General features: G+C 44.1%; 1 protein-coding gene across 1 annotated transcript in view; it reads left to right on the top strand.

Moving 5' to 3' along the window:
* The window catches only part of DOCK8 (dedicator of cytokinesis 8), a 765653-nt gene that overhangs the window by 711007 nt on the left and 32137 nt on the right, over positions 1 to 22509 (top strand). Inside the window, exons 39-41 of the mRNA XM_078675733.1 lie at positions 8352 to 8544; positions 12230 to 12373; positions 20768 to 20899. Of these exons, the coding sequence (XP_078531859.1) occupies positions 8352 to 8544; positions 12230 to 12373; positions 20768 to 20899 (469 nt within the window). The remainder of the gene's footprint in view (positions 1 to 8351; positions 8545 to 12229; positions 12374 to 20767; positions 20900 to 22509) is intronic.

Here is a 22509-nt window from a genome sequence, read left to right as displayed (position 1 = left end):
CTTGCGCAGCACCGAACGTGCAATGGTGGCCATATTTTCGGAACACCGAACCTGCAATGACTGCACTGATACTCGTGCCGCGCCGAATGCGCGCCACAGGTGGCCATACTCCCACAGCACTGAGCACAGGACCTGGGGAACACCGGATGTGGAGAGACCTTCATGCGGGGCGATGAAAAGGAGCGGCATGGAGTGCACCGGGAGAAGGAGACGATGCGAACGAGTCTCCCTCGCCCCCCCCCCCCAGGTGGGGGCATCACAGCTGCACCCCAGCTGAACGTCCCGCTTTCACACAACAGGGACCTCTTCCGTTCACTCCGAAGGATCTCTCCCACTCTTGCAAACTCGACGAGAGTGGCCCCTGTAGGGCCTCAAAATGGCGTCTGGGTCCGCTGGAAGGCGGGCCCCGGCCACTAGAGTAACTTTGACCAGCAATATAACTCGAACATTTGCCCCCTGGAGCACGAGCCCCCATCTCCGACAGCATCTCCGCAGCCTTGAAGATCCTACAAAGGTCCCCGGCGGAACCTTCGGCCTTTGCAGGCTTCCGGTAAGGGACGGCTGCCTTGATCGCCAACGAAACAAACATGACATTGCCACTCCTTCTGTTAGCATGAATTCTAGAACTGCCGAAAAGGACTCTGGTCCAAACTGCCAGTAATGGGAAACATTTCCCCCTGATGCTGCTTCCGGACTGAGCCGGCCCCGCCCAAAATGGCGCTGGTATCAATCGGAACTTACGAACACCTCGTGGTGTTCCTTCGCACTAAAATAAACTTGCTGTTCTGAGATTTTATATGATCCTTTGTACACTTGGCTAGAAAAGACAAGGAGAACTCACTCGACGAACAGTATGAAAGGATCCCCGTTACAAATGTTGATTACAGATGTACAATGTATTATATTTTTTATAACTGATGTAAACCTCATTTACGACGCACACGTACGGTATGCATATAGGAAATCTGATTGCAACTATTATGATTATGCTTCTAAATTATGAAAATAAATGCCCCCGAACCCCCAGCCAATTAATAGACATTTTAGTTTCTTACAAATGAATGAGTAAAACTTTCCGATGTTTTTATTGCTGCAAACGACACCCCCCACTGTACGCACTTTAGCCATTACCACGACCGGCCAAATACGACCGCACCCTCATAATCCACATGCTGAAATGATTTTGCAAAATAAAGTTTTTTTTGAAACTATGGACGGGTATTGCATGCCTTATTTTAAAAATGTGGGATCGGTGGGAAAGTTCTTTTCTGTGCACCCTACTCTGCTCTCTCTTTAAGGTTAAAAGAAGATGGTTGCCCAGCCCTGGAGGACGGATCGGATCGACAACACGACACTCCGCCTTCAACGTACGCGACTGACCCATGAACTCTCGCGTAGAGGAAGACCTTGACTTCCAAGGATGGGTAAAACGAACGGTGTAAATGAGGGAATGTAAAAGGAGGGTGAAATGAAATAATGTAAATGTTATAAAGTACAACGTTCCAAAGTATCAGGGAACGGAGCTGACCCAAGAACCGAAGAACCTTAGAACGCCACAGCGTTGAAAGAGGTTTAAGGATCCCGATAGTGAGATACATCCTTTGACTAGATACCTCGCACTAAGCACCTCTGGTTTCCTTTTTACGTTTCCCCGCACACGACCTATATGGACACACTACCCCCCTCGACTCCAGAAACCATATCCCCGGGGACCCTGCCCCGAGGAGGAAAGACGAGTAAGAGGTAAGTAAAGGACTTATGAATCCATGTATTTGAATATGCGCGAATGCTGTCTCCCCCACCCCCCTTTTTTTTTCCTCCCTCTGCAGGTTACATCAGAGATTACAGCCGAGGTGTGGCGAAGATCTGAAGTCTTGCCATGTCTAATACACGAAGCGGACTAGCGCCGCAAGGTGGTGTCTAAGCGCGCCTGCAAACTACTCACGTATCGAACAAACCCGAAAAATTAGCACAACCTGATAAAAAGTGATCACCCTTAAACCAGACCGGACGAATGAACCCATGTCACGTATGATGCGAAACTATGAGGGAATGTGTGTGTGTGACTGAGGCGTCGACCCAACTGGTCGAAGGACCGAGAATGCGAGAAGTGCGACAAAATGGTACCTCCTTTCTTCTTTCCTTTTTCTCAAGGCACGTCCCCTCTACCCTGTCTAATGCTCAAACTGCATGATTACAAGATTCTAACGCAGACCCGTGAATGCCCTTTACTGTGTAATGCACTAAATAGCCTTTCTTGAATACCCTGCCACCCTCCCTGTTGCACGTGTACTATTTAGCCTGCCATTGCGCTCTCTCTCTCTCTCTCTCTCTCTCTCTCTCTCTCTCTCTCTCTCCCTCTATTTTTGCACTCCCACTCTTCCGAGTGATTAGCCCCGAAATTGGCAGACTGCCACCCCTAGCACACCACCTAATTGGCTTCAAATACCGTCAGTATTTGCACAAAAACTTGTCTTTAATACAATCACCCTGAGGCCGCGTCATTACCTCTCCTTTTCCGCTAGAAGTCAATGAACCGAGGTTGGGCCGTAAGGGAAAGGACAGGCAAGACGACAGAGGTTCCCTAATCTGGCCCGAAATAAGGGAACTACATGTCAACGGCTCCTATGGTATAAAACAAGGACCTCAAAATACGCGACCCCCCCGCCCCGAATTGTCACAATACCCAAACCGGAAAAATGATCACCCCTGTTACCTCCCCTGTATCAGCCGCCCAAAAACTGGAATTATGAAACTACCCCTCATTTCCGGTTGTGAGAGATGGGTCGATTTATGCCCTTACCACAAGTTTCCTATGTCCCTGGTTGTTTCCCATAAAACCCCTGTCCTTCCTAATTAAGTAATCGGGCTGTAAAAGGTTACGTAGGATCCAGAATGATGTTTTACAAGGTTAACAGACTAGTCCAAGGTAAAGAAATCATCGAAATGAACCCCGTAGTAGTTGAAAAGCAGGATGCATCGATAGAAAGGAAATGTTTAGCCATGTTCGTCTCTCAGCAAAATACCTGTGTAGTACCATGTTGACGACTCACAGTACCCTTTGTAAATGTAAAACTCTAGAGAACGGCATATCTTTGCCAGGTTCGTCTCACGAAGGTGGGTCACCATCAGATGAACTGTCGTGACTGTAATAAATAATTGTAAAGGAAAGTCATAGTAAATCCAACAGGCCCGTCACCGGTCATTCATATGCCAGTTGTGAACACTAATATAACGGGCATTTTTCATTCTTTGCCTGGAGCTGGGAGAGAAATAGACTTTTTGATTATCTTCATCTGCAAATTCTCTAAAGACTGTCTTTTCAAACTTGTTTAAGGGTACTGCTGTTGGAGGAGAGAAGGACCGGATGTGGGAGCACGAGGCCTGACTACAGACTAAGGAACACCTGCGACATTAGCCAAGGCGAGACCACGACAGAAAAGAGCTGCAGGACGAGGCACTGTTTTCGACAACATGAGAAGAAAGGGTCGACCTGATGCCCCTGCTCGATGTCCAGTGTTTGTCGACAAGTCCCCGCTCTCTGGATTCGGTCACACGCTCGCCTATTTGAAGTCTCTCGTTCCCCTAGTTTGTTCCTAATTTGGCCTTGCTCCATCCCCCTTTTCCTCTGACCTACCCTATGGACTGTTTTGTACGCTCTTCTTCCATCTGAACTTTCTGACAATCACCTCAAAGGACACAGGGCGAAAAGGACCTTTCCGACCAGAAACGCGAGGAAAGGGTCGTGCCCTGCAACGCAGAACTTAGAACAGAGCTGGACTTGTAGCTCCACCGCCGGTGCTCAACAGCGCCAACGAAAGGCGACAAAGAATGATGAGAACTCGTTAAACTTCGAACATTTGACATCCCCAATCGCCGTTCCTGCTAGACCTCATTTCTCTCCCAGCCGCCATTGTATTGATCATGCTCCAATCCGAACCTGATATATATGTAATCACCTGCCAGTATGAAATATACTTGCTGCTCTCGCTACAGAATCGTTTTTGTATTGCATTCCTATGACTTTCCTGCTAAACAAATTGATCAAAGTTTATCAAATAGGTCCACCTCCTAAAAACTAGAAATGTTAAAATGTATTGTTTACAACTCTTTTCATCTAGGGTTCCTACCGTTTTCTTTCTCATGCCCACCACAATAGAACCGAGTAGAAAATGAACCAGCAAGATGTCTTGAATATGTTAAAGGGAGGACTGTTGAAAATTAGTACGTTTTGGTGAACATTATCTGCGCCATCTTGCCTCTTCCCCTGATGCCACACTTTTGTCGTGCGCGCCCGCCATTTTTTTAAGATGCCCCGATCAGAACGAACCCTTTTGCATGCCGCTGGCCCCTGGCATAGCCCTTCGCCTTCACTAAGCCTGCACGCTGACCACCCCCTGCTTGCACCTGCCTTGAGTCATAAACCCCTCTTCGGCGCTGCTCTGCCCCAGGCCCTCATCCTGTTCCCAGCGCGACACCTCCCTGCTTCCCTTTCATGATCTCCGGCCCTTAGACGCAAACCCCCTTTTTCCCTGTGTGCCCGTTTTGTCTTCCCCGTTCCCAGGCCGACACCCAGCTCTGCCGATACCATTCCTTGCCCCTCCCCGTACAATAGAAAGCTTCCCCCATCAAAGGATCCCCGGGTTGATCAAAGCCCCCACTCCATGAGATCCGATCAAACCCCCCACATTCCGTGAATCGGCGGAATATCCAGCTGCGTGATACTCATCACCTGTTGTGACTAGGGTGGGGACTTCGACTGTAAATGTGTGTGGGTACGGGCCCAAAGGGGATTTCCGGGAATGTCTTTTCCATACATCAAAGCTTTAACATGAATGTGTAATCTACAATAAAGTCATAAAACAGTGTATAAGAGGCCAGGCCTCAGAAATGTATCTAGAGCACCTCAGAACGATACCTTCTGCCGGTTTTGTTGTGTTCTCCTCCGGAGAAAATAAAAACCTTGTTTCCTGCTTTCCAGTCTCCAGCGCCTGCCTCTTCATTGATTAAATAACTAGAGGGTCATAGAGGCAATACCGCCGGGCAAATATCGATTGTCCCCGACCCGACTCAGTTTTCAACATTGGGCTAAAAAGAGTATCCACCAAAGACTCTAAACCAGAGTACAATAGTAGCCTCAATACTGAACACAACTTGAGACTAGCTGAACAAAGCTAAAGATACTCACCTTCCCTTGAATACCTCAAACATTTGAGATCATTGAGGAATATATATTACAAAAGCATCAGAAACTCGAAAGCAAATTTCTTCAGAAACCAACTTGATCAAGCTAAAAACTGGCAAAAAAACAGTTTGAGCTTGTTACACTTCAAGCAAATGACCTTCCCAAATGTTCCCCATCTGGCTCCAGTCCATCACCTAAAGCGAACAATTTGCCTACTTCTTCCTTGAGAAGATAGAAAATATGTGATCTAAGTTGCAGATGGCAGTGGAGCTTTGTCCTTTTTTACCTCACTCCAACCTTTTCCCTTCCCAGAGAGTTGTGCCCTCAAGCCTACCAGGAGACGTCCTCAAAAACACCACCTTCTGGAACTCCTTTTATACCTTTAAGGAAATCACCATTCTCAAAATTCTATCAGATTTAAAACCCTCAAACCACTTCAATGGCCCACTTCCCCCTAACTTCTTCAATGAGATCATAGTGTCTATACTCCCAATGTGGACCAAGATCATAAACGCCTCTCTAAGTCAAGGCAAAATCCCTGTTTGCCTAAAGTCTAGGCTGGTCACCCCATTCCTAAAATACCAACGGCAGATCACACTGACCTAAATAACGTTCACCCCATCTCCAACATTCCAACTTTGGCACTGCTCCTTGAAAAATGTCTACACGTCCAACTATGTAACCACATTGAACAATTCCATCTTCTTGACCGATTCCAATCTGGCATCCTCCTGGAATATAGCATTGAATTGGTCCTTACAAACATAATGGGTGAGGCACTAAATATCTGGGATCAAAAAGAATCATGCCTAATTATCCTCCTTGACCTTTCTTCTGCATTTGATATGGTTAAGCATGACTACCTACTAGACCTATTGGAACACAGGATGGGATTCTTAGGGTCTGTCCTAAACTGGTTCACCTCATTTATCTAAAACAGAACTCAAAAGGTCAAGATAAATCAGTGCCTGTCTAAGACCTCTCCGGTTGTACGCCGATGATATCCAACTTTATCGGAAAGTCTCCTCCCCTGGAGTCATTAGATCCCTCAACTTAACACTACAAAATACTCAAAATTGGCTTTCATGCAACCACAGCAAACTTAACACTCTCAAAACTGAATTCCTCCTAATCGCCCCACCCTCACCCATCGTTAATGAATGGATAAAGCAACTAACAGCTTTCAACTGCTTACCACAAGTTATTGATTCAGCAAGATCACTTAGAATAACTCTCGACAAGAACCTTAATATGCAGAAGCACATTAGTGCTGCCACTAAAGGAGCAAACCTTTAAATGAACATCTCAAGAAAATTAAAACCCTTCCTCCCCCACGACGACTTCAAGTCTGCTGTCCATGCCCTAGAGATTCCCAGGTTGGACTATTCAAGTGCCAAACTCTGTGGCTTGCCCAGATCCAAAACAGGCCCCTTAAGGGCCTCCCTTAATGCTGTTGCTAGACTCATCACTGGATCAAAAGAAATAATCACATCACCTCTGATTTAAAATCTCTCAATTGGCTCCCCTATGAAGCAATAATTTAACTGAAAAATTAATGCATGACCCACAAAGCTCTACACTTCAATACCCCTAGCTACCTCGCTCAGTAGCTTGAACGTTCGGGAGGCTCCAGATCCTCTAGGAGCTCCAGCACTCTATGCTTAAACCACAAAGATTCTCCAAAAAGCAAAACTACATCAGAGCATTCTTTGGCATCACCCCAAGAATTTGGAACTCCCTCCCGTCTGAAATAAGACTGAGTCCCTCAACTATATCTTTCAAGAAAGAAGTTTAACTACTATTTATGAACACATTTCTGCCCTAGACCTTAGGAACTCCTCTCTCCTAGCATATTGTGACTCGTAAACTCCACTCAGGATTACTTCTATCTGGTCTATGCTATCTGTCTCTACATTGTAGTGACACCACCCTTATCTGGGGTGTAGTCTGATACTGTTCTGTTCTAGATTATAACATTATGATTATTACTTGCTTGTTATGTTATTGCCTTTTCTGATCTAGCTGTATTAATATTATGGTGACACTACCCTCATCTGGGGTATTGCCTTAACCTGTACTGTTCTAGATTTTGTCATTATTATTATTACTTGCTTGCATGCTATTGTCTTTTTGGCCTTTCTGTCTTAACATTGAAGGGTCAACACCCTCCTCTGGCGTGTTGTCTCATCATATGCTGTTCTAGTTCATGGCAGTATGAATTCTATATATCTCTGCTTCCTATAATTTGTAAAGTGCTCTGATACCCACAAGGTTCTTGTTCGCGCTACATAAAACTTTTCAAATACATACATTTCTGAATCATAGAATGGGTTTAATGAATCATTTGCAAATACCATGAGATGTATCAATGGTTTGTGACTGCAGTTGCAAACCATTGAAATGTTACTGGTGTTTCAAATGAGGTGGTAACAGATGTGTAAAGGGAAGCTGTACCCATTGGGCAGGATCCCCTTTGGGAATCGTCTCGGGGAGCAGGCACTGTCAAATATGACATCACAAGTTGGTGGGAGCTTAACAGGCGAATATAAGTCACAAAATCATTTACAGAAATATCGTCTGACATAAATAGTATGTTATATTGTCCCATTGGGTGTAGCTTTTCTGACATTAACCCCGGCAGAATTTTATTTTTGCAAACAACATTTAGGCCACAATGTTTATGTCAAACAGTATATTAATAACAATATTTACCTACCACACCTGAAAGTGGTAACTCTCAAATATGGAAGATTGGGGTCTATGGTCTGAAACAGATGATTTATTGAACTATTTCTAGGGACTCTGGGACGCTCCCTCGAGAAATATGACCGAAGTTTAGCATAAACCTAAAACGTTTCGACCAAATACATATGTGTGTTTATTTACCATGATGGTTCTTCACGTTGCTCCATTTTTTGTGCATCCTTTGAGCTTAACTTTTGCTCAGAAATGCTAGCTCATCTGATAACTTGTACATATGATTTTAAACTCATGTTAAAATTATCCACATGCAAAAATGAAACAAGAGAAATATTGAACTGTAAAGAATTTTAAAAGTATTTTTAAATGTTTTAAAATGCCTTCTCCAACCATAAAGTTGAAGCCAACAGATTTTTGTAGTATTTCAAAGTAAATCACAGTTACTGTTTTCATCATGTTTGATTAGAATTGCAAAAGGGTATCAGACGTCCCCTGACTTAAGGCTGACCTGGCTACTGAATATGACAGAGAAACACTCCAATAAGAAATGCAAGACAGAAGCTGGCATGTGTCTGGTTCACGCAGCAGCACTTGTTGCAGAGTACCTGAGTATGCTGGAAGACCACAACTACCTGCCAATCGGGAGTGTCAGCTTTCAGGTGTGTTTTATTTACTTTTTATTATGCTGTTGCATTTTAATTAATTCGTACCTCAGTTAGTTATACTATTTGTTTGCTAATTTGCTCATCTGCAAGCTGGCAAATGTTTCCCAGAACATACACATGAAATGTAAAATGTGCAATTGCAATACACAGATGCTAAACTTCCAAGAATTCTCCCTTTCTGAGCAAAGCATTTGGATGGACTCCTTCGATGGGAGGTGATATTGCAAATTCTATGGAGGTTTTGGGATCAATGAAAGTAAGTGGAAAACGGAGTTCGGAACATTGGACGACTTGGACTGGGAAGAGGTGAAATATGGACCAAGGCCAGTGGGCATTAAAGTACCTTTCTGATTGGTAGTCTGGCTGGGTGGTGTTGAGGGCTTTCATCCATTGGGTCTCAGTCACTTTGGGCTCGTTACGATCTCCCGCCCAACACCGTTGCGGTTTGGAACGCCCCGACCTTGGGTAGGCGGTTCCAACTGCTGGATTAGGAGGCGACAGCAAACATCTGTTTTTCAATGAAAGCTTGCGCTGCCGGCGGAAAAGGCCTGCAGCACAAGCTTCCATTGAAAAATTAATGTTTGGAAACATCCCTGCACCGTGTGGCAGGCACAAAGCGGTGCCTGCCACATGGCACAGGGATGTTTAGGGAGGTACCATAGGTGCCCCCCAAACCCCAAGCCCCATAGCAGAGGGCCTCGGGGGGTTGGAGTCCCTGCTAGGGGCCCCCAAAGTCACTTTCCAATAGCCTTTCTATGTCGGAAAGGCCGACATGGAAAGACTGTCGGAAACCAACATCACAATCTTGATGGAGCTAAGGCAGGCTCTGCCGTCATTCAAGTGATTACAGTTCTGTGGGTTTCCCTCCAAATGCTGTCATCATAATATGGTGGATGTAGGGCGATATGTTCCAGCTGTGGTGGGAGGAGGTGAGGGGTCAGGTGGTGGTGCATGGGGATCCTGCGGTGGTGAAGTGAGTTCAGTGACATGACTATACTTGACTCTGTCGCTGTCTGTGAAGATCGGGTCAAGCATGTGTCCTGAATTTTGTGTGGGATTGGTGACCAGCTGGGTAAAGCTGATGTTGCTCATGCTTTCTAGGAAATTGGCAGAGTTTGTGTCTTTGGCGTCATAGAGGTGGAAGTGGAGGTCACCAAGAAGATGTGGCGCTTGGAGTCAATGGAGAGTGGGGCGAGAAATGTGGGGATGGTGTTACAGAAGCTGGAGCGTAGTCCTGTGGTCTGTAGTTGAGGATGCTTCTGATGTTGTTTTGCTGTCAGTTTCTAGTTGGAAGTTGAGGTGTTTCTTGATCGGTGTGGTGTTGTTTTCAGTAGTGGTGCAACTGATAGCTTCTTTGTGGATGATGGCAATGCCTCCTTTGAGTTTGTTGGTGCAGTACCAGTGTATCATCTTGTAGCCATTGGGCATCACGGTGGCGATGTCGGGAGTGGAGGAGAGATTGAGCCAGGTCTCTGTAATGGAGATGGCGTCGGGGTGAGGGTGCTGATGGTGTCCCAGATTTTGGTCGTGTGTTTGCAGAGTGATCTGACGTTGAGCAGGAGGCAGTGTTTTAGTTCTGGGGTGGTTGTGGTCGGTGAGGCAGGTGTGGCGAGGGTTTCCGTTAGGGTGGGAGGTCCTGAGTTGCAAAAAAAGAGGCAGCAGAAGCAGGTAAACGGTCCTACCGTTGAACGAGGAGATGCGATGTAGCAGTTGTTGTTGCAGCATCTGGGGTCCAGGCTCAGAGCTGTGTGGTGGAGTATCTGTTTGTGGCCGGAGGGCCAGGCTACCTGGCACTGATTTGGTCCAGCCACGGACGAGGGGAGGCTGGCTTGCCTTTGGCACACCTTCGTGGGGGCAGGCGCACTGCAATCTCCAATAAGTAGGCCCTGGCAGATGGAAGGGGCACAGGCAGGGAGTGGGCGGGGCAGCCAGGGGGGCGGGAAGCTGGAGGGGGATAAAGGAATCAGCCAAAGAAAGAGCAAGCGTAATAAAACAAGGAGCAATGGGCAAAATAAAATCACAGGGAACAAATACAGGTAAGACAATTAGAGGCAGCAAGGGGGAGCAGACACGAGGATATGAGCACAATGGGTGTGAAGTTATGCATCTGGCTGCCATCAGCATTCCTCGATGGGCCACCCAGCAGACGACACAAAGCCCTGGTCCTGCCGAGAAATGTCTTCCACACCAACAACTAAATCTAATGACTCACCCCATTCCCTTTCCATCACATAAATAATAGTGCTAAGGAAGGACTAATCAGCAATCCCTTGCCAAATAGGTCACGTTGAATGTCAATGGACAGCCCTTTCTCCGTCCATCCACACTTTTGTGTCTCTATCTCAGGATTCCTCCAGCACAGGAATATAGGCAATAAACTTCCATTGCCTGGGCAGGCTCTATCAACACCACCATCTTGTGCCATGTGAAAGCAAAGGGAAATCCAAAATGGAACCCACTTGCCAGTAAAATACATACACATATGACCAACATGGAGTCCTGCTAGCAGGCACCATACACACAAAACCCACTTGCTAGTCACGGGTATCTGTGCAAGGTGTGACCATGACACGTGAATGGAACTTTGCATGAGCGGGATGGGTGGCATTGTGCTCAGTTCTGGGATCAGGAGTAAGGCCTTTCCAGATACTAAGGATTCAAAACTGTTATGCAGCCACCAGTGCTCACTCTACATGTTCCAGGGACTCAAATAGTAACTTGTGTGGCCACAGGGATACGCTTTGACACGCCTCACTTAATGTCAGAGCTAGACTCTGCGACTCAGGGTCAATTGGCCTCAGCATACACACTTAATTTCATGGGTGCTGGTGCCAAAAAGAAGTCAGGATACCAAATTCACTTGCAATTGGGTCATTTAGGGCAGGGGTGTATGTGAAACTATCATGCAGGACACATTCCTGTCCCAGCACAAATTTCAGCGAAATGCATCCTTTTTTGAGGATATTTTGGCACGAGAGAGAGCTTGATTTGATTAAGACTAGACAGAGACTAGGTTGATTTTAATTTGAAGCTCATATACAATTCCATTGGAAGTCAGACAGTGAAGTGAATCAATCTTGAGTTATGAATGAGTTGCCCTCCAAATTCCTTTGTTTATATTTATTTTCATTCAAGTTCAGCTTTTGAAAAACACTAAAGATCAAAAGAATCTGACATAATATGTGTGATATGTTAGAATTTGCACGTTTTCTTACTTCTCATTTGCATTATTATTGAAACTGTGTTTAATTGTATTGAAGTTTCATTTATAAAGCGCTACATATGCCTGAGAAAACACTGAAGTGCTTTTAAAAGAGGTGTAGCATGCTAATCCTAAGTTTGTGCTTGGTTGGTTTGAATTAGGGTCCGTATATAGGGTGACCTATGTGAGAATTGTTTAGAAGCTGTGCTGATGACTAGTTGTACTGTTATCACGTCACATGTGAGTTTGTTTGAGTATGTAGTCGAGTGAGAAACAAGAACTCTATGTCACTTGTTGCTACTCTTTGTTTGAGTGTGTGTTGCGACACTTCCATTAGACATCTGATTGATCAAAAACTGAAGTTTGTTATTAATTGACTCTCTGCTGAGACCTGCTTTACTAAAGTACAGGTACAAATTCCGGTGTTTACAAATTTGTTTTCTGGTGCTGACATGTGGTTCCTCTCATTTGTTCCAGAATGTGTCCTCCAATGTGCTTGAGGAATCTGCGGTCTCTGACGACATTCTCTCTCCTGATGAAGATGGGGTTTGTTCTGGAAGGTATTTCTCAGAAAATGGCCTCGTAGGACTTTTGGAACAAGCTACTGACCTCTTCAGCACGGTAAGTGCAACATGGAAATGGTTTTGCTTGAATACGGCAGCTCAGCGTTCGCTTACCACAACATGTAAAACTCCCACGACTTACTGCCCTCCAACATACGCATCATCTAAATCAGGGTTCTCCAAAGTCAGTCGTGGAGGCCAGATCCATGCAAAAAAAATTGCACATCCTTATTTAGATAGATGTAGTTATCTTAAAAATCTGAGATGGATCCGGCCCTCCTGGATCCATTATGGAGAACCGTGATCTAAATATTGTATTTATTTTTAATGTGTAGCAATTGATTCACAACATGATATGGGTTTGCCTTTCTGTTTCTGGCACAGTCTGCAAATGTCCATTCCCTCTTTTAGGCTTCAGCTGTCAAATGCTTTCTCAAAACTTCAGCTGCACTCCACCTGATGCTGTACCCTATGAATTGATATGCCCTCTGTAGCCATCCTCTCTTCTTCAGTATTGTGTAAATCGAATGCATCACCAATGATTAAATCTTTTAGGACATCATTTTTCAGTCTCTAATCATCTACTTTCTCATGTGGTCACATTTATGTTATTGAAGTACTTCTCAGTCAAAAAGTCCTTGCTTATACTTTTATTTATTACCTGTAGAGATGTGGATATTATTGTTATGTCCTACTCATTGTTACTCAGTTTCTACCTACCAGGCAACTCGTCCCGATATTTCAGTTGTTTCCGCCGTTCACCAAACTTTTAACATTTCTTTGTTTTTCAGAAACAAACTCCATAAAGCAGGAGTTTCTTTCTAAAAAAAAACACTAACAATTCCCATGTCCTAGGAGATTACAGGGTGGAGTTTACAACAATACATTTCTATGAGGAACTAAATATCATCTTGATAGACATAAGATTAGTTGTCTTGCCTTGATATTAATGTTGACTTAAACTTCATTTTTTAATAAACACACAAATCCACACTGTCTTTTGCCTTTGGTGATCCAAAGCATCCTATGAATAATCCATCACATAATATGTTCAAGATAAATCTGACTACACCACCATTGACTACACCACCCATAGCCAGTAGTCGGATCCGTGTTCGCTAAAGACAGGTGGGGTTTTCCGGTCTCTTTTCTGCAGTGTGATTAGTTCTCAGTAGCTGTTTTGATTTTCTCTACATCTGGATGTTTTAGAAGTCACTCTGGTGCTCATGTTTTTATGCAGAGTTAGTGTGTAATTTATCTTTTTTATTTTTGCAGTGTTTTATATATGAGAATTTGAACAATTTGCATTAAAGTACTTTACATTAGGGCCAGACGTTTTACATGAGAGCCAGACATTGCCCATGTTTGTTTGGCACGGGGGAGGTTAAGTAATTTGCCCAGAAAAAAAGTATTTTGAGCCAAGAACCGGACTCGAACCCGGTTCCTCCGTTCCAAAGTCAGCATCTATACCAGTGTTTTGTTCTTCCTCATTTATTCTGTAAATTCTCTTACCACAGTCTGCATTTTACTTCGATGCATGTTTGTTAGGAAGACTTCCGGGAAGTGATAATTCAAGGCCTCTGATCTCGTCTGTAATGGTTTTATGCCAAAGGAGACCCCTGATTCTTGCTTTAACAATTTGGTGGAATGCTCATGATGAAATTAGGTACAAGACTTGTGTCCTACCTACCTTGGAACCATGAAAGGGCGAATCATTGCAATGTGTGTGGATTAAAGGCCACTAACTCAGTGTAACATAATGCAGTACAAAGAAGTAGCATATGTGCTGTATTTTGAAGGTCAACGACTTTTCCTTTGCCATTCTAGCCGAGGAAGAGTGCTTTAGTTAATGGGTGCAATCCCATAGCAAAAAAAAAGAATTTGTGCATCATTCCTGATATGTTAGCAGTACACCAAAAAGACAAACACCATAAGGGATAACAAGTATTTCACAAAGCATTTTGAGGTGATCAATCAATCAGTAGATTTGTAGAGCGCTTCTTGTCACCAGACGTTGGCAGGGTCCAGTTGATTAGCCAAGTAGCCAGGTCGCCAGGGACATTCAGAACTCTGGAAGAGACAAGGAGTTCCCGGAGATGAAAGTGTAGCTCGTTCCATGTTTTCTCTGGTAGGGAGGCGAAGGAGCGATCTCCGCATCTGCTACGTCGGAGTAGGGCCTTGTATGCGTGGGTCAGGAGCTTGAACTAGCATCTTATCTGCACAGTGAACCAGTAGAGTACCCTCAGATAGGGGGTGATGTGGGATCATCTATGGGGATCGAGGATGAGTCTGGCTGCAGTGTTCTGTATGGTCTGTAGTCGTCGGAAGTGAGCTGCGATCCCTGCATAGAGAGCGTTGTGGAAACCCCCACCTCTAAGCCCCTTATTCACGTGTTAAAAGTGTTGAATTCATGTTTTTAAGTGCACCATTGAAACCAATGACAATACATTTGAGTCACATTCGTCATGAGCATCTGTCGCCACTGAAGCGCACCTAAATATGTGGCAACCTCTGAGGCAACACAAACAAAGCAGAAGCAGGTGAAAATATCACAGTGTGAAAATTTACATGCATCATTTTTTTCATTCACCCACCAGTTCTTGGAGATGTAGGATGACGTGTAAATATTTAAGCTGAATAAGTCTATTCCTGCAATTTATTTATATTCCTTTCTTAAAACTAGCGATATCTCACCATTTGTTGTCTGAAATTTTAGATCCAAAAGTCTCTATCAATTGCTGCTAAGGCTTTCATTAACTGTTCTCCGAAAATCCTCATTCTAATGAAAATGTGAATTTCTTCCTGAATCAGGATTATCTTTACGGTTTTCCCCAAGACACAAACCCCACATCCTCAGGGTTTCCGGAGGACACATTTCACCTGTGAAAAGCAGGCATCCTAATCTAGGGAAAGGTGCACAATGCGAGTGGAAAGACTATGGATCACAAAAATTACTCTTGCAGTTAATTCTCATTTCACAGGTTGAAATTCAGAATAGCGTGAAAATACTGTATCTGGTAAATTCTGTAGCCTGTGGTTTCAGAATTCCGGGTTCTGTATTACCACATCAGTTTTGACATGAGGCTCCTAACCAACCTCTGAGACATCTCCAAATCTTCTAACTCTTTCACTGATTGCCATATTATGAACTCAGGATACAGTGTGCCATCCCACATCATTTACTGTACGAAACGTCAATATTTTGGATAGTTCAGGATGGTTAAAGAATATCACCAGAAAAGATTGCAGTGTTACCCAGGGGTGGAACTTCATAAACCTATCCCGTCTCATTCCATCCTTCCTTTGCTTTATATTGATCATGATGGAGTGTTACCTATAAATAAATGACCCTCTTCTGCCCCCAGGACTTCTAACTTGTTCTTGTAAAGTGAGATTTAATGTGATGCCAAGGCCGCCTGTAATGAATAAGTCTCTTCTAGATACCAACCAGCTTCTTTAGTGTTGAGACTGTGTCCCTCGTGCTTACTCTGAAATCATCTCTTTGGATATTGTCCAATGAATGTGAGAAAGCAACAGATTTATCCAGAACCAAATGTGGTTAGCTCTGCGTAGTTAAATATTTATTTATTTATTTATTTAAACACTTATTAAGCGCAACGACGGCCCGTGGGCATCTCGGCGCTGAGTATCTGCTAACTTCGGCCCTACAGGAGGATGTGATTATTGGTCAAATAGCCAGGTTTTGAGGTGCTTTCGGAAGGACCACAGGGAGGGGCTGCTCTTTATGGATAGTGGCAAAGTATTCCAGAGCTTGGGTGCTGAAACGAGGAATCTTCTGTCACCCCATGAAACCAGTTTGGTACGGGGTATTTCCAGCTGGAGGAGGTCAGAAGACTGCAGGGACCTAGTGGGCCGGTAAGGAATAAGTTGTTGCGTGAGAAAGGCTGGTCCCTGGTTGTGCAACGACTTGTAAACAATGCACAGAGCTTTAAATTTAATTCTGTTCCTGATGGAAAGCCAGTGAAGTTCTCTGATGGTTCCTGAGACTGATTGAAACTTGGGGATATCACCCAGCAGTCTGGCAGCAGCATTTTGAATGGTTTGCAGCTTGTTGAGGACTTTTTCTTGGGAGTTCAAGAATAGGGCATTACAATAGTCCAAGGTGGACAGGACCAGGGACGTGATCAGGGTTTTACCAGCTGACGCAGGAAGGAAAGGGAGGATTTTTTTAATGATTCGTAGCTTATAGAAGGCAGAGGAGGCAATCTGGTTTGCATGAGGGAAAAAAGTGAGACGGTCGTCAAACATGACACCTAGGTTCTTCACTTTGCTGACAGGAGTGGGGGGAGGACCCATAGACTGTGGCCACCAGCGGGAGGACCATTCTGGGGTTAAGCTTCCAAAGATGACCACCTCGGACTTATCCGAGTTCAATTTAAGGCAATTGGATGCCATCCAATTCCCTATGGCCTGCATGCCCAGATTGAAATTATTGGCGATTTTTTGGCCGTCATTTCGGATGGCTAAAACCAACTGGGTGTCATCGGCGTAAGATGTAAGGCTCATCCCATGAGCACGAATGGTTTTGGCAAGGTCCGACACGTATATGTTAAAGAGTGTCGGAATCTTAATATGCATACGCTGTTCCAAATCCAAGATGGTGCCAACTTTTTTTCTGTGATATCATGTCCTACCTGGTCCATATATAAGAAGGCTTTGCCCTGAGATGGATGCAGTAGAACCAACCCATACCTTATTTTTCTTTACATTCCTCTCCCACTCTCAAGCCTTTTTTGTCACTGATTTTCTTTTTCTGTGGCTGGCTTTCATTTTGGGAGTTTCTAGTTATGAGGTTTTTATTCCTGGCACATTTTCAACCCTGGTTCAGGATAGTTTTGGTGACTTACTAATCAACCCTTGTATCTTCCATCATGAGCAAGCGAGATTTACTAAGAAGGCCTCTTATTTTGTCCTTGTGGGTTTTTCCTACTAATTGGAGCCTTATTAAGGAGGCCCTTTCCCATGCATATTAAGTGCAGCGTGGCACTGCGACTACTGGCAGGAGTTGGTAAAGAGAAGAAGTATGCTGTTTCTAGGTAAGCGGAAGCATGAAATAAGTGACAGGCCACGTCAGTAATGGCGGTTACCAAAAGGTGCTAGACAAGTAAAGGTAGTGAGTGCTCCTCCAGGGATAGCTCCAATAAGGAGCAAGGGCCCTCACACACCCCGAGGGGTGTCATGCTTCATCATAGGGCAGCTCCTCGTAGGGCCGGCGCTGCAATGCCCAACAGGCCCCGCAGGGGGACTCTTTGCCGTTGTGAAGCTAAATGATGTTATGTGACGTGCCTATCCATATCCATGGGGCCTTTATGCTGGACCTATCAAGCCCCTCTCAGGCCCCTCGTACCTCCCTTGAGACTTTTACTCGGAGGAGTTGCCTTTTCTTTGGACAATCAAGAATAAAATTGAGAGTCCTTCACAGCATTCAGTCCTTGACAATTGGCAGTGATCAAGCATGTCATGTTATCCCAGGAAGCTATGGAGCTAGATAAGTGACACAAGCAAGAGTTCCAGAGGGTCTGAAAGTGCAGGAACCTTAGACCATCTACCAGGATGTCTTTGTATACCATCTTGTCTTAGTTAGTGGGTTGATTGATAGGCTTTTAGGTGACTTGCACGGTTGGTTCACTGCACTTTCAGACCCTCTGGAACTCTTGCTTGTGTCTAATATAGTTTGGGAATGTTCCCAGAGCTGAGGTCTCTAAATATTCCCATGGGCCCCCATTCTGACCGGTATGTTGTTGTTGCTGGATAAGTGACACCTTCTCTAGAATGCTTCTAAGAAATGACGGTGCAGAAATTGGACAATTTTTGCCCACGTTCTCAGGATCCTGAAAGGGTTTCTTTAAGAGTGGAGGAAGAGCAGATTTCGTTAGCATCTGTCACCATCCCCTAGGAGGGAGAAGAAGGTGTTAATATTACCGCCCAGTTGAGGTAAGTATCCCTACCTAGGCCTGGGCTGCTAAAGTTAAAAATAAATCCTTATGTTTACCTGTGAGCCTGAGAGAGCATAACTGATCAGGACAGGCTAATTCCAAAACCTCCTGAAATTGAAATATGAGGATCATGGTGTTGGAACCCAAAGTAATGAAATAGAACAGACACATTTCTGTGAATGCAAAAGTAGTTAAATGCATCTTTTCTACCGTGGGGTAACGTTATTGCAACTATTTAAAATATTTCACACAGCTTATTGACTGCAGGTGGGATTTTCGCTTCTTATATTCGGGTAGTTTTCCTCTAACTATGTGCTGCAGGCTTTTTCAATAGTGCCAGGTGGTTTAGATCACTAATTGTGCCGTGAAATCAGGGTCACTCATACAGTCAAATGTAGCTGTTCCTTCTGGTGCCTGGTCTTGGCAGAGTTCATTTGCTTGCTGGATGAAAAAGTTAAGCAGTTCAAATCGTTAGGGGGGGGTAGGTATATTACCCTGTCGCACTGCCAGTGTCCCTGCAGAAGTTGCATGAGAGGGTTTTTTCGGAGACCTACTACTGGCCAGTGTTACCCAGACCGGTACTAGCTATTGCCGTACTCGTGAAACCACAAAAAAAGTGACTGAAACAGGACATTGCTAAGGACTAGGAGCTACTAAGGGTCAGGAAGGCCAGGTGCAACCTTGTGTGTATGATAGCTAAAGCAGGATCAAGACAAGTGTGGTCAACTAATGCAGCCACTGCAGGGACCTATGTTTGACCTCATGTCACAGGTTCAACTACCAGCGGGTCCAATCAGCTATTCTTCCTTCCAATGTTGATAAAATAAGTACCACTGAGTTTGGTGACAGTACGCTTCTATAATTCAGTGCCAATACATCCTTCCGGGTGAATGAGCACTTTACTAATAATACATGTTAGGTTTTTGGGATATGAGAGTGATACTGGTCTCTTAGGAATTCATTTGCTATGCTATGGAATACTAACTTACTAGGATGCGGATTATACAGACCCTACAATAGACCTAGAAGGTTCTATAAAGTGAATTTTAGGAATAACTCAAGATCCAGGTGCGTGGTTGCACCACAACTAGGAAGAAAGCATTTCTGGGTTTACTCCAAATGTGAGGTGCAAGGAACTCGCATATATTAATCCCCTAAAACGGAGTTAGAGGATAATACAGAATGAAAGCCGAGAATTTATTAAATTGTAGGGGTGTGATTACAACTTTACTAGTAGGGCAGTACTTGTGAGCTCACCTTAGATAAAATAATTATGAAACACAGATATTTAATTCAGTTTGCAGGAAATTATTTGCAAGGTCGACCCAAATGTCAATTACGAAAAACAAAGAGGTGTACTAAGTTCCAGAAATGATTTGTCAGGTAAACTCACATAATACAAGGTGCATAGAGATGTAGCCACTTACACAGTACTGCTAGAATTGCCACGATTTTTTATATTAAAAAAATTGAGTTAAATGGCATTTCAGTAATGCATTAGTACCACATTACACTAAATCAGTGAGTCGAAAATATATATGGAAATCTTTGTTTTAACAATTTAACAATTATCACAAGTATAAAAAACGAATGACTTGTAGTTATATTGCTGTTGCACACTTCAGAAGTATAAGCCACAGAATATTAGAACAATGGAATGTTGAGCGCTCCATGGAAGACAACAATGGAGTGCTCCGGGCTTCTAATGGCTTCTAATGAGCATCAACAATCCAATGGTTGTTTATGGCTTTTGCTCTGAGAAAGGCCTCACGAAGCCCGAGGGGATTTGAACCCCCTCGGGCTCCGTAAGACCTTTGTTTTACAAATTAGAACATTCTGTCCTCTAGGGGCGGAATGTTCTAATAGCCTTAGAACCTTCCATAGCGGGCTCTAACGTCCATTAACCCCTTGGCCGCGGCGGTAATTCCGCCAAGGCGCTGCGGGGGAGAGGGGGTCGCACGGCGCCGCCATGCTTGTGACGGAACCACTCCGTCACGAGCCACAGGCGTGCTGTGCTCATGACGGAGTGGTTCCGTCACGGCCTCGCCCACTCATCAATTCAGCCGCACAAGCGCGGAATTGATGCAGCATGGGCGGAGCGGCCCCAGCGTGACGGAAGCACTCCGTCATGAGCACAGCACGCCCTTGGCTCATGACGGAGTGGTTCCGTCACAAGCACGGGACGGGTTAAATGCCGGCTCTCTTATTAAAGGCCCCTGCCTTCGACTCGGGCCTTTAAAGTTGAAGCGAGCCTTTAATGGCCGGTAGAGCCCGCTACGTCGTGCGCTACGGCTATATTGGGACCCTGCTCAGTCACACATTCCTACCAATTTCAAGCATCTTCAAGGAATTCTCAAACATTGTAATTAAAGGTGAACCAAAACCAAAAATAAAAGTTGGTCAGCTATGACATAAAATCCGATTCCGCCTTGCTTTTTCATCTCAACAGCTTACGCTAATAATTCTAATTATGTGTCACACTTTACTTTTCTCAGGCAGGCTTATATGAGACGGTGAATGAAGTTTACAAAATTGTAATCCCAATACTGGAAGCGCATCGGGATTTCCGAAAACTTGCCTCTACTCACGACAAGCTGCACAAGGCCTTTGATAGCATCATTAACAAGGTACATGGCAAGAGTACGCCAGAGAACTATATTCCGAAACTATATTGTGCACTTTTACCAAGAGAAGAGGATAGAAACATTTGAGTTCATTTATTTATGTTAATAATGCACTACAGGATCCTGATTCAGAGTGCAGTTCCATCATACCGTTTTGCAGTACATACACGTATGTAGTTGCAGGAGAATCATTTCTTGGGTTGAGGTAGAGAATCGGGAGTAGGCAACAAATGTTCTCAGAAAAGATTGCTCTCAAGTATCTGTCTGAAGAGAAGGTAAAGGGCCTCAGGAAGCTGTGGGACCATTTCACTTTTCCTTGCCCAAATGCCTAGAATATTGGGATTGATAAACCTTACAATTCTCAAGTTGGTCAATGGGACTAGATGATGGAATTATAGCATGTGTGTTTTACCTGTTAACTCTATTTTCATTCAAAGCCAGTGAAGGCTGCATCACTTAAGTAGGGCTCAGAGAAACACCACAATGTTTTTATAATTCTGGCTGCATATTTTGCAGTATGTGCAACCATATCAGTTGGTTTTCAGACTGGTAGATCTGACTTGTGAAGGTATCCTGTGAAGAGTTTGAGCTGGAGATGAATATATCCCTGTAGTCACCATGTCGGACCAAGATGCATGCAAAGAAGTGAAACATGGCTTTTCACAAAGGAATATTCGCTGCTGAACTCCCATGCATGGGAGTTACCATACTTTAAATTTCTAATCTCATAGAATGTGATGATACATTGTGACATATAAGTAATGAGTAAATGTGGTGAAATAATCAATTCTATATCATAACCATGATGAACTGCACAGTTTTACAGTTATTTGCTAAGGAGTGGATAATTTACAAGTATTCAAAGTTTCTATACTTGCCTCAGATACATTTTAATACATGGTTTATGTCTGGTTTTGAGGAAGAATTTCCTCTGAACGTGTGAAGCCCTCTCCCTGAAAACCACAGACGTTTATTGGGTGTGATTTAATAGCACCCCTGCCATCCAGGCACAAGAAACATTCTTGGATGTCAAAACTGAAATGCTCAAGGGAATGCTGTAGCTCTTTGCTAAAGCAGAGCCCCTTGTGACTGTGGGGCCTCAAGAATGTAACAACACTTTTTAATCACATAATCTAGCATTACTTTTATTAATTTGTACTCATTAAAGGGATGTTAATTTTGAAGACATCTATTATATAAATTATATGTCCACATCAGATTTATCCCTATAACAATCCTATGCCAAATTATACGGTCACATGGTACCGAATTATTAATATAAAGAAGGCTTTTGGTAGGATAGGGTGGCCCTATTTGCCGTCCATTCCTGTTGGCATAATTTCTTGTTTTCCAGATGCCTAAGAAAGATCTAGGGGGCATATTAGCAAGAACCTCGCTAAAATTATCGCCGTTTTAGCGGCAGGAAACTGCCGCTAAAACAGCGATAATGGGCTTGCTAATATGCGTTATAGAATTCCAATAGAAGCCCAGGTTAGATGTCCTGCACATCTAACCTGGGCTTCTATTGGAATTCTATAATGCATATTAGCAAACCCATTATCGCCGTTTTAGCAGCAGTTTCCTGCCGCTAAAACGGCGATACTTTTAACGAG

The sequence above is a fragment of the Lissotriton helveticus genome, chromosome 2_1 (assembly GCF_964261635.1).
Source record: "Lissotriton helveticus chromosome 2_1, aLisHel1.1, whole genome shotgun sequence".
Taxonomy (NCBI): domain Eukaryota; kingdom Metazoa; phylum Chordata; class Amphibia; order Caudata; family Salamandridae; genus Lissotriton; species Lissotriton helveticus.
The sequence above is the reverse complement of the archived record's forward strand: the minus strand, read 5'-3'. Positions and strand labels throughout refer to the sequence as shown.